The sequence below is a fragment of the Bufo bufo genome, chromosome 9 (assembly GCF_905171765.1).
Source record: "Bufo bufo chromosome 9, aBufBuf1.1, whole genome shotgun sequence".
NCBI classification, from domain to species: domain Eukaryota; kingdom Metazoa; phylum Chordata; class Amphibia; order Anura; family Bufonidae; genus Bufo; species Bufo bufo.
The window spans coordinates 196,777,571-196,789,516 of record NC_053397.1 but is presented as its reverse complement, the minus strand read 5'-3'; the positions used below and the strand labels follow the sequence as shown (position 1 = coordinate 196,789,516).

General features: G+C 49.0%; 1 protein-coding gene across 2 annotated transcripts in view; it reads left to right on the top strand.

Annotated features, from left to right (window-relative positions):
- The first annotated feature begins 268 nt into the window (after positions 1-268).
- YIPF1 (Yip1 domain family member 1) overlaps positions 269-11,946 on the top strand; it is a 36,973-nt gene continuing 25,295 nt past the window's right edge. For both annotated transcript variants that reach the window (XR_005774267.1, XM_040407958.1), the window contains exons 1-3: positions 269-382; positions 2,576-2,635; positions 7,374-7,528. Coding sequence is in view for 1 of the 2 variants with exons in the window: in XM_040407958.1 (XP_040263892.1) it covers positions 2,605-2,635; positions 7,374-7,528 (186 nt within the window). In the remaining variant the exon portion in view is untranslated. The remainder of the gene's footprint in view (positions 383-2,575; positions 2,636-7,373; positions 7,529-11,946) is intronic.

The following is an 11,946-nucleotide window of genomic DNA, read 5'->3' as shown; positions in this document are numbered from 1 at the left end:
AAAAACACATTAAAACACTACATAAAATGATATAAAAAGACCACTTCTGGACCTTCGTCCATACTATTATTTTTATTTTTTTACCACACATCATTTCAGAGATGAGAACACGTCATTTGGACGTTTATTTTATTTTTTAGCACGATAATATATCAGTTCTAATTCTGCAGAAACGCTGGGACTTGTAGTGAATCTGCTACTGTGAGGGGCACTTGTTCCCTCAGGTGAAGATCACGTGACTGAGATCCGGCTTCTTCAGGGCTTGTCTCACGTCCGGGGGGCGCGGCATCCTAACCTTTGATCTGATTGGCTCTGCGGCGTACACGTGTCTAATCGCTCCCTAACTTCCGGCAACAAAGGCATCGTCACGTGATCTGGCTGTGTAAGTGGCTTATATACTATGTATTCCTCTGTATGTGAGCGGTGCCGGTTTAGCTCTGTCCTGTGTGGTGGGCGCCGCGGGTGACTCTGGCTGCGGATAAGTCCTCGCCCGACTGAACGCCGAGTCACCGGGCACACTCAGTAATGGCCGTGGGCTGCGAGCGGGTTATGTCTGTACCATGCAGCAAGAGCCTGCTACGTGTGCAAACTACAACTCCCAGCATGCTCTAAAAGATTGTGACTGTCAAGGAATGCTGGGTATTGTAGTTTCCTGACAACTATAGAGATGCATAATATCTTCTAACATTTTTAAATTAATTTTTTTACCCTAAACCACGCCTCTAACTTCACCCACTGCCCGTGTATATACGCCCAGTACCTGTGTGCCCACCACACATAGCCAAATACCTTCTTAGTGCCCCCACACACAGCAGAATGCCCCCTTAGTGCCTTCACACACAGCAGAATGCCCCCTTAGTGCCGTCACGCACAGCAGAATGCCCCCTTAGTCCCGTCACGCACAGCAGAATGCCCCTTAGTGCCCCCACACACACAGCAAAGTGCCCCCTTAGTGCCCCCCACGCACAGCAGAATGCCCCCTTAGTGCCCCCCACGCACAGCAGAATGCCCCCTTAGTGCCCCCACGCACAGCAGAATGCCCCCTTAGTGCCCCCACACACACAGCAGAACGCCCCCTTAGTGCCCCCACACACACAGCAGAATGCCCCCTTAGTGCCCCCACACACACAGCAGAATGCCCTTAGTGCCCCCACACACACAGCAGAATGCCCTTAGTGCCCCCACACACACAGCAGAATGCCCCCTTAGTGCCCCCACACACACAGCAGAACGCCCCCTTAGTGCCCCCACACACACAGCAGAATGCCCCCTTAGTGCCCCCACACACAGCAGAATGCCCCCTTAGTGCTGTCACGCACAGCAGAATGCCCCCTTAGTGCCCCCACACACACAGCAGAATGCCCTTAGTGCCCCCACACACACAGCAGAATGCCCTTAGTGCCCCCACACACACAGCAGAATGCCCCCTTAGTGCCCCCACACACAGCAGAATGCCCCCTTAGTGCCCTCATGCACAGCAGAATGCCCCCTTAGTGCCCTCATGCACAGCAGAATGTCCTCTTAGTGCCCTCACACACAGCAGAATGCCCCCTTAGTGCCCTCACACACAGCAGAATGCCCCCTTAGTGCCCTCACACACAGCAGAATGCCCCCTTAGTGCCCCCACACACAGCAGAATGCCCCCTTAGTGCCCACACACAGCAGAATGCCCCCTTAGTGCCCCCACACACAGCAGAATGCCCCCTTAGTGGCCCCACACACAGCAGAATGCCCCCTTAGTGCCCCCACACACAGCAGAATGCCCCCTTAGTGCCCCCACACACAGCAGAATGCCCCCTTAGTGCCCCACACACACAGCTGAATGCCCCCTTAGTGTCCTCACGCACAGCAGAATGCCCCCTTAGTGCCCTCATACACAGCAGAATGCCCCCTTAGTGCCCCCACACACAGCAGAATGCCCCCTTAGTGTCCTCACACACAGCAGAATGCCCTCTTAGTGCCCCCCCCCCACAGCAAAATGCCCTCTTAGTGCCCCCCCCACACACAGCAGAATGCCCTCTTAGTGCCCCCCCACACACAGCAGAATGCCCTCTTAGTGCCCCCCCACACACAGTAGAATGCCCTCCTAGTGCCCCACACACACAGCAGAATGCCCTCCTAGTGCCCCACACACACAGCAGAATTCCCTCCTTGTGCCCCACACACACAGCAGAATGCCCTCCTAGTGCCCCACACACACAGCAGAATGCCCTCTTAGTGCCCCCCACACACACAGCAGAATGCCCTCTTAGTGCCCCCACACACACAGCAGGATGCCCCCTTAGTGCCCCACACACACAGCAGGATGCCCCTTATTGCTCCCACATACAAAGCAGATTGGTATCATTACATTCAGCTGAGCTAGTCCTGCGAGGCATTGTGACAGGGGTTCCTGTAATTCCCTTTAAAGGACTCACGGAGCAGGCACATGATCTTCTTCATACTTGTTATTGGCCAGTGGTTCCCGAGGAGTAGAAAAGACTGACCATCAAAGCAGAAAAAAAACAGTGCAGGCAAGGAGAGCAACGAGATGTGACCGAATGTGAATAATAACTTCTTGTCTTACTTATTGCAGGGTCAACGTGATAATAACAAAGTGAATGAATGGAGGCCAGAAATGACCTTAAGTTTCAAGGTAAAACTACATTTCCCAGGAATGCATAAAATACTTTTTCCACGAAAAAAGCATAAGAAATTAGCCCAGGAAACGTATTCAATACGCAGATTTGTACCTATGACACTGGCAGACCTGTTACATGTGCGCTTGGCAGCTGAAGGCATCTGTGCTGGTCCCATGTTCATATGTGCCAACATGGCTGAGAAAAATAATGTTATAATATATGCAAATGAGCCTCTAAGAGCAACAGGGGCGTTACCATTACACCTAGAGGCTCTGCTCTCTCTGCAACTGCCGCCCTGTCTGCACTTTGATTGACAGGACCAGGTGTGATGATGGTTTTACCTCCTGTCCTGTCAATCAAAGTGCAGAGGACGCAGCAGTTGCAAAGAGAGAAGAGCCTCTAGGTGTAATGGTAACAGTGGCGGATCCAGAGCCTGCTCTCGGGAGGAGCACTTCCAGATTGTTTTGTGGCGGCGGACAGAAAATAATGTGGTGCTTATAGAACAGACTATTTTATTTAACCTATCGTACAGCTCTAACCTTATTTAAAAATAGAGGTGGACAGTATATACTGTATGAGGCAGTGGAGAGGTGGACAGTATATACTGTATGAGGCAGTGGAGAGGTGGACAGCATATACTGTATGAGGCAGTGGTGAGGTGGACAGCATATACTGTATGAGGCAGCGGAGAGGTGGACAGTATATACTGTATGAGGCGGTGGAGAGGTGCACAGTATACACTGTATGAGGCGGTGGAGAGGTGGACAGTATATACTGTATGAGGCGGTGGTGAGGTGCACAGTATATACTGTATGAGGCGGTGGTGAGGTGCACAGTATATACTGTATGAGGCAGCGGAGAGGTGGACAGTATATACTGTATGAGGCGGTGGTGAGGTGCACAGTATATACTGTATGAGGCGGTGGTGAGGTGCACAGTATATACTGTATGAGGCGGTGGAGAGGTGCACAGTATATACTGTATGAGGCGGTGGAGAGGTGCACAGTATATACTGTATGAGGCGGTGGAGAGGTGCACAGTATATACTGTATGAGGCGGTGGAGAGGTGCACAGTATATACTGTATGAGGCGGTGGAGAGGTGCACAGTATATACTGTATGAGGCGGTGGAGAGGTGCACAGTATATACTGTATGAGGCGGTGTAGAGGTGGACAGTATATACTGTATGAGGCGGTGGAGAGGTGCACAGTATATACTGTATGAGGCGGTGGTGAGGTGCACAGTATATACTGTATGAGGCGGTGGTGAGGTGCACAGTATATACTGTATGAGGCGGTGGAGAGGTGCACAGTATATACTGTATGAGGCGGTGGTGAGGTGCACAGTATATACTGTATGAGGCGGTGGAGAGGTGCACAGTATATACTGTATGAGGCGGTGGTGAGGTGCACAGTATATACTGTATGAGGCGGTGGAGAGGTGCACAGTATATACTGTATGAGGCGGTGGTGAGGTGGACAGTATATACTGTATGAGGCGGTGGAGAGGTGCACAGTATCTACTGTATGAGGCGGTGGAGAGGTGGACAGTATATACTGTATGAGGCGGTGGTGAGGTGCACAGTATATACTGTATGAGGCGGTGGAGAGGTGCACAGTATATACTGTATGAGGCAGCGGAGAGGTGGACAGTATATACTGTATGAGGCGGTGGAGAGGTGCACAGTATATACTGTATGAGGCAGGGCCAGTCTGATCACACTCTGCACGGAGGAGAGAGATGGCAGCACTCCCCCCGCACTGCAGAGATAACACAGGACCCCCACACCTTACCCCAGAGATAACCCTGGACCCCCACACCTTACCGCAGAGATAACCCTGGACCCCCACACCTTACCGCAGAGTACAGATGTAATGGTTCCTGAATCACAGTATTTTGCTGTCACTTTAGGACTGCATTACATGGCCTGTTAGAGGGCACAGAATTGTACTCCTTACAGGTCCCTTGTGCCACTGAAGAAACAGACCTGCTTTTTTTAGTGGCTAGCAGTAAGACTTTTTTTAATTTTTTTAAACAGAAAATAGCCCTAAATATTAGAAACTGGTGATGGTCCATTGGTCACCGGGTTTGTGAGTTTTAGGGTCCATTCACACGTCCGTAAGTGTTTTGCGGATCCGAAAAATTGCGGATCCTCAAAACACTGACACCGGCCATGTGCACATGGTCAGCACTTTAATAGAAAACGCCTATTCTTGTCCGCTATTGCGGACAAGAATAGGACATGTTCTATTTTTTTGCAGAGCCGCGGACCGGAAGTTCGGTCCGTGGAATGAAAGTGCGGATGTGGACAGCACACTGTGTGCTGTCCGCATCTTTTACAGCCACAATGAAAATGAATGGGTCCGCATCCGTTCCGCATAATTAGAGAACGGATCCGGACCATTCATACGGACGTCTGAATGGAGCCTTACCTAGCCCTGCCTGCAGGATGATGAGTTAGTAAGTCTTACTGCTAGCCACTAAAAAAAGCAGGTCTGTTTCTTCAGTGGAAAATGGTCATTCCAAGAGGGTCACACAATGTTTTTCATATCATAGCTGTGCTGTTATCTCTTAGCTTAGTCTCTGACTCACACACACGCCGGCTGCAGACAGAAACGCTCTGTCTCCTCCGGCACCGCGGCTGTGGCCGGTCTCTTGTGTCAGCGTGCGCAGACTCACACACCCTGCTGCAGACGATCACACAGGCTCCCGACACTGTGTGTGAGCAGAAGAAATGCTCTGTCTCCTCCCCCCTCTCTGCGCCGCGGCTGTGGGCGGTCACTTCAGGTCCCGCGGCAGTTTGTAACCTTCTCGTCCCCGCTCTTCTTCCTTCCCCTGCTACTGTGCTTGTAGCGCCGCGGCAGCCAGCACTGGTTTAGGAAAGGGGAATTGATCTGTTGCCCCCCCATTGGTTGGATCCGACAGTAAATGGTAACGCCCCTGTTGCTCCTAGAGGCTCATTTGCATATATTAAAACATCATTTTTCTCAGCAATGCGGACACGTGAACATGGGGCCAACACAGATGTCTTCAGCTGCCAAGTGCACATGCAACAGGTCAGCCAGTGTCATAGATACAAAACTGCTGACAGATGCCCTTTAATTGGGCTGAAATAGGAATCTGCTGTAGAAACAGCATCAACCGTGGGGCAACAGCTGTAATATCTGCTCTACACCTTGAGCGGAATTCGATTTTATATTTTCCACATATAAATGTATTTTTTAGAAAAATCTGATTTAAAAAAGCAGTTGAATATTGGACTCACTTGACACTGATTGCTACAAATACAAGCCAAACAGCTATACCTTTTATACATAATGCTGTCAGTGTTATCCAATACATTCCAGACCTCTAAGGGTTACATAGCATCATAAATCAATAAAATGCTGGAAGTTCAGGACCGGAGCTGTCTTGTACACTCCGGACTCAGAGCGTGAGTATTAGGGTCCATTAACACGTCCGTAAGTGTTCTGCGGATCCGCAAAACACGGACACTGGCAATGTGCATTCCGCAATTTGCGGACTGCACATCGCCGGCACTATAATAGAAAATGCCTAAACTTGTCCGCAATTGCGGATAAGAATAGGACATGTTCTATTTTTTGGCGGAAACGTAAGCACGGATGCGGAAGTGCGGATCCGTAATTACGGATGCGGACAGCACCTTCCAGCCCCATTGAAAATGAATGGGTCTGCGCCCGTTCCGCAAAATTGCGGAACGGATGCGGACCCATTTTGCGAATGGACCCTTAGGCTACTTTCACACTTGCGTTTTTGCTGTATCCGGCAGGGCTCAGCAAAAACACTTCCGCTACTGATAATACAACCATTATGAACGGATCCGTTTGTATTATCTGTAACATGGCCAAGACGGATCCGTCATGAATGCCATTGAAAGTCAGGGGGGGACGGATCCGTTTTCTATTGTGTCAGAGAAAAACGCATGCTGCGTTTGCTCTCCAGTATGAGAACGCAACCAAACGGAACGGAATGCATTTTGGAGCACTCCGTTCTGTTCAGTTCAGTTTTGTCCACATTGACAATGAATGGGGACAAAACGGAAGCGTTTTTCTCTGGTATTGAGATCCTATGACGGATCTAAATAGCAGAAAATATGAAAGTATATCAGACTGCCACATTTTCTGCCCGATAACTGCTAACGAGCGTTCCTATGAGCACTCGTTAACAATCACCTGGCAGTCTAATACTACCTCTAAATGCCCAATGAACGAGCTCGTTCCTCGGGCAGTCCAGCTCTTGCTTTGTCTAAGGCTCCATTCACACTTCCGTAACGTGTTTCGCGGATCCGCAAAACACGGACAGCGGCAATGTGCGTTCCGCATTTTGCGGCCCGCACATTGCCGACACTAATTGAATATGCCTATTCTTGTCCGCAATTGCGGACAAGAATAGGGCATGTTCTATTTTTTTCGGGAACGGAAATGCGGACCCGGAAGTGTGGGTCTGTATTTCCGGAGCTGGGCCGCACGTCGTGCGGCCCCATAGAAATGAATGGGTCCGCAATTCCGTTCCGCAAAATGTGCGGAAGTGTTGCATGTCTCCATGGTTTTTCCACGGTCAGCGGGGAATCACTGATGTTTGAATAAATACATTAAAATCAATGGGTGCGTGTGCTGGAGAACATGAGGTGTGACAGAAGCCTTACAAAGATGTCTGCCCGAGGTCTGTCACAGGGCTTCTATCCTGCATATTCATCGGGTTTTGATTTGTGCTTCTGCTGTTTATTTTAAGAATTTGATGATGCTACTAATCTACTAGCTGCAAACCCGGATGCCACTACTGTCAGTATTGGTGACCCAGATGAGACTGCGGGTATCCAGCAAGGGCGCAGATCGAGAGAAGAAGAAGACGACCTGTTAGGCAATGACGATTCTGATAAGACAGAGGTAATGACAGAAAGTAGCCTGAACCCAAAAGAGCTGAATACTGGCCAGTTGACCTGTATCATGCTAAAGCTGACCATACATATTAGACGTAAGTTGATTTTCGTGATTTCGGCAGGGCTGTCTGACCCTGCAATGTGTATGAGAGCCTCCTGTCTCTCCCTAGACAGCTGATGTTGGGGGGTGATAAGGATCGGCTGTTTGATTTCAGCATGCCTGATCCTGTTGTTCTTGGAGAGGTAAGCCGCCAACAGAGGTGTCTGACAGCAGCTTTCTCCCCTTTCCCTGTTCAGAACACATGCATGCTCAGCCAAACGTGCTTGTGCATGGCGGGGTCGTGCAACATAGATGTTGGCCAGATGAGCGTTCGGACAACGGGTATCTCATGTCTATGTCCAGCCTAAGTCTTCCAGTGTACTGCCAGATTATAGCTCAATATGTCAACTGAGTGGTGGAAGTAAAGGGACATTAAAGGGGTTATCCAGGCTTTTAATATTGATGATCTATCCTCAGGGTAGGTCATCAATATCAGATCGGCGGGGGTCCCGGCACCCCATCGATCAGCTGTATGAGGAGACTGCGCGCAGTGCCGTCTCCTTTCTCTCTGCCTGCCCGCTGCTGCGATGAGCAGGAAGAGAAAAAGGAGACGGCACTGCGCGCACCATCTCCTCATACAGCTGATTGCGGAGGTGCCGGGTGTCGGACCCCCGCCGATCTGACATTGACAACCTATCCTGAGGATAGATCATCAATATTAAAAGCCTGGAGAACCCCTTTTAAAGGGGTTGTGCCAAGAAGGAACGTTATTCTCCATCCACAGCATGGAGTGGCAGGATTTCAGGCTGTCCCTTGGAGAATGAATGAAATGGCAGGAGGCATGCTTGGTCTGCTGTTCATTCAGGACGGGAACATGGGACCCCATTCTTGGGACCGTTGGGGGTCCCAGCGGTTGAGCCCCCACTAATCACTTAGTTATTCTCCATCAACAGCATGGAGTGGCAGGATTTCAGGCTGTCCCTTAGAGAATGAATGAACTGGCAGGAGGCATGCTTGGTCTGCTGCTCCATCAGGGCAGGAACATGGGACCACCATTCTCAGGATCGATGTGGGACCCAGCGATTAAACCCCCACTGATCAGTTAGTTATCGCCTATTCTGTTAATAGGGGATAGCTTTTATATTTGGCACAGCCCCTTATAAAAGCTTAGGCACAGTTTTAGTAGCTAAGATCTTCTTTATCCACAAGATAGAGCAAGCCCAGGTCCCAACCTGGTCCCTGGCTTTAATTTATACCTATTGTTGTGGTTGTCAGTGTATTCAGAATGCTATTATTTTCCCTTATAACCATGTTATAAGGGGAAATAATAATGATCGGGTCTCCATCCCGATCGTCTCCTAGCAACCGTGCGTGAAAATCGCACCGCATTCGCACTTGCTTGCGGATACTTGCGATTTTCACGCAACCCCATTCACTTCTATGGGGCCTGCGTTGCGTGAAAAACGCGTACTGCGATTTTCACGCAACGCACAAGTGATGCGTGAAAATCACCGCTCATGTGAACAGCCCCATAGAAATTAATGGGTCGGTTCAGTGCGGGTTCAACTTGCGCATCGCATCCGCGCAGAATACTCGCCCGTGTGAAAGGGGCCAAACAATTGCATCCAAATGAACTAGTTAAGTTATCAGTATCATCACTATGCTCAACCCTTTTCTGGTGTTACTCCAACCATAGACATTTAGGCGGTATTCACATTTTCGGTCTGTATCCGATCCATTAATTTCTACGGAGCCGTAAAAGATGCAGACAGCACGCCGATTGCTGTATAGAGAACACAAGTTCCCTGTTCTCCTGACAGGCGGAGGTTTCAGATGTGGGACCCTCATCTATCACAGATTTCTGATGTACAGTATGTTATAGAATTTAATGATTTTCCTATTCCATGACGTAAAGTCATGGTTTTATGAAGGACACGGAGGCGAGTATTGCTATCTCTCTCTTTACTGAAAATCATAGCAGCAAAGAAAAAAACATTGAATACAGACAAAAAACCATGGCAACAAGCCCATCCCCTTAGTCCCAGTGTATATATAGTGTCCTCCCACTGGGATCCTCCTCTTTCTTTGTGAATTGCCAGCATCCGAAACTGAATTTCCCTGGCGAAAACAAACCGGAACGACCGGAAAAACCTTCAACGGTAACTTCTCCTAACTGGAACGACAACGAGTACGAGGAAGAACGGACCTCGGCATCGGACAAAAATCGGAGCATGCTTTCCAAGGCTTGACCTCTTCAGCCTATGGAGAAATGTTGGACAAAAAGGTATTGAGAAATTTGACAAGGATCACCATAATGCATATAAATACCATCACTGCCCAAAAAATAAAACAGAAGTCATATGTAACTGAGGCAATATACAGCGTATCAAACAAGGTCTACAGACAAATCAGGGAGGGCAGACTTCCGGTTCCGGCGCTCGTATGTGAAGCAGCAGGTGAAGAGAGCTCCGTGCCGGAGAACCGACTACAAAGCCACTAACACCTATCAAAGGGGTGCAAACCCTGCTCACTTGCATTATATCTCCTACGAAGTGGATGGAGAAGTACCTGACCAGAAGTGGTGCCAGTGTGGGAAGCCCGGCATACCGCAAGCACATGAAGGGCGAAGCAGGAGAAGACAAGATGGCGGGTGCTGCAGATCGCCTCATGCGTTCAGCCAGATCCTCATCCCAGCCTCCCCCCATCACCGTGAGGGTCATCGAACCGGAGGTGGACGGGGAGAAATCCGACCAGGAGACCGAGGTATTGCAAGGACTAGGGGTAGGATGTAAAGCTTTGGCAGTGGAAGTTGCAAAGCTTTTAGCCCCAGATATCAAAGCTGCGCTTGAAGCTGCAGTGGAAGCCACGCTGACGCAGCTCCAGGCCGACGTATCTAGACACTCATCCCAGATTTCTGAGTTGGAAGACAGGGTCAGCTCGCTGGAAAATGACCTGGGCCAGTCCCAGAAGCAACTACAGACGGTACTACAGTCCACCTCGGGCCTCCGGGAAAAATTAGAAGACCTGGAAAATCGGTCTCGACGCAGCAATATAAGAATCATTGGCTTACCAGAGTCGATACCTTCCGGCCAGCTTACGTCGATATGTGCGGTGGACATACCAAAGGCCCTCGGCATCCGCAGCCCCTGCGTTGTGGAAAGGGCACATCGTGTAGGCCCAATGCGTTCAGATCAAAATGGCGATCGCAATGACGGGGATAACATTGTACGGCCTCGTCCCACTATTGTCAAATATCTGAACTACGCAGAAAAAGCTGATATTTTGGGACATTTCAAGAAGAGAGGGAAGCCGATTGATGTTAGAGGGTACAAAGTTTTACTGTTTGGTGATTACAGTGCAGAGGTTTCCAAAAGAAGAAGGGCTTTCTCAGTTATTTGCTCAAGTCTGGCAAGGAAAAAGAGAAAGTTCGCCTTGATATACCCGGCGATCTTGAAGGTATTTGCGGATGATGGCTCCACAGAAACTTTCATGACACCAGAGGAGGCCGAGAAAAGTATAAATGTACCTACACTAGAAGATGTAGCAGAGTGGACTCCTGACTCGCTTACACCATCTGGAAGACCACCACCGTCACAGCGAGACAGGCCAGCATCACAAAGGCCGAGATCACCACGCCGACGAGGAAATCGGAACTCTGAAGACCGTCGTTCCAGAAGGGACTAAAGCGATAGGCACTTGTTTTGAGAAGAATTGAACGTACCTGTTAATGGTAGTCATGTTAGTGAGTTACCACATTTATGGCAAATGGTCTACCTGTTGTTTTTCTATAATAATGACGACTTCCATGGCCCTCATTGGTGGAAGGTAATAGGCTACCCCGTTAAACCGCCGCCAGATGTTTGACATTGAAACGTATATTGATCACCTGCATAGGCGGGAAATTACATAATCTCAGAGGGTTTGACATGTATACTGAACAAAGGTTCTTACGGATAACGGTTAGAGATGGTATACCTGTTGTTGGAATTGAACACAAGAGAACTAGAGATAGCGAAGTCTCTAGATAGACGAGAAAAAAGTGAAGTCAGAAAGTTACAAGTTCGCCATCACCCTAGGTGATAAAGGGGTTGTTTTGTTTTACAAGTTGGGAAGGGAGGGAAAAAGTTATTTTTTTTATAGCATTGCAGATATTCTATCCGTACCTTGTGATAGGAATTAGTACAGTAATAAGATGGTCAATATAGTGACCTGGAATGTCAAGGGGCTACGCTCTCCTCACAAGAGAATGATGGTCTTACGTCACCTGAAAAAATTACATGTTGATATCGCCTTGTTACAAGAAACGCATCTGGAAGAGGCAGAATTTAAAAGAATGCAGAAGTTATGGGTGGGAGAAGTAATAGGGTCCTCATCTGATGGGAAAA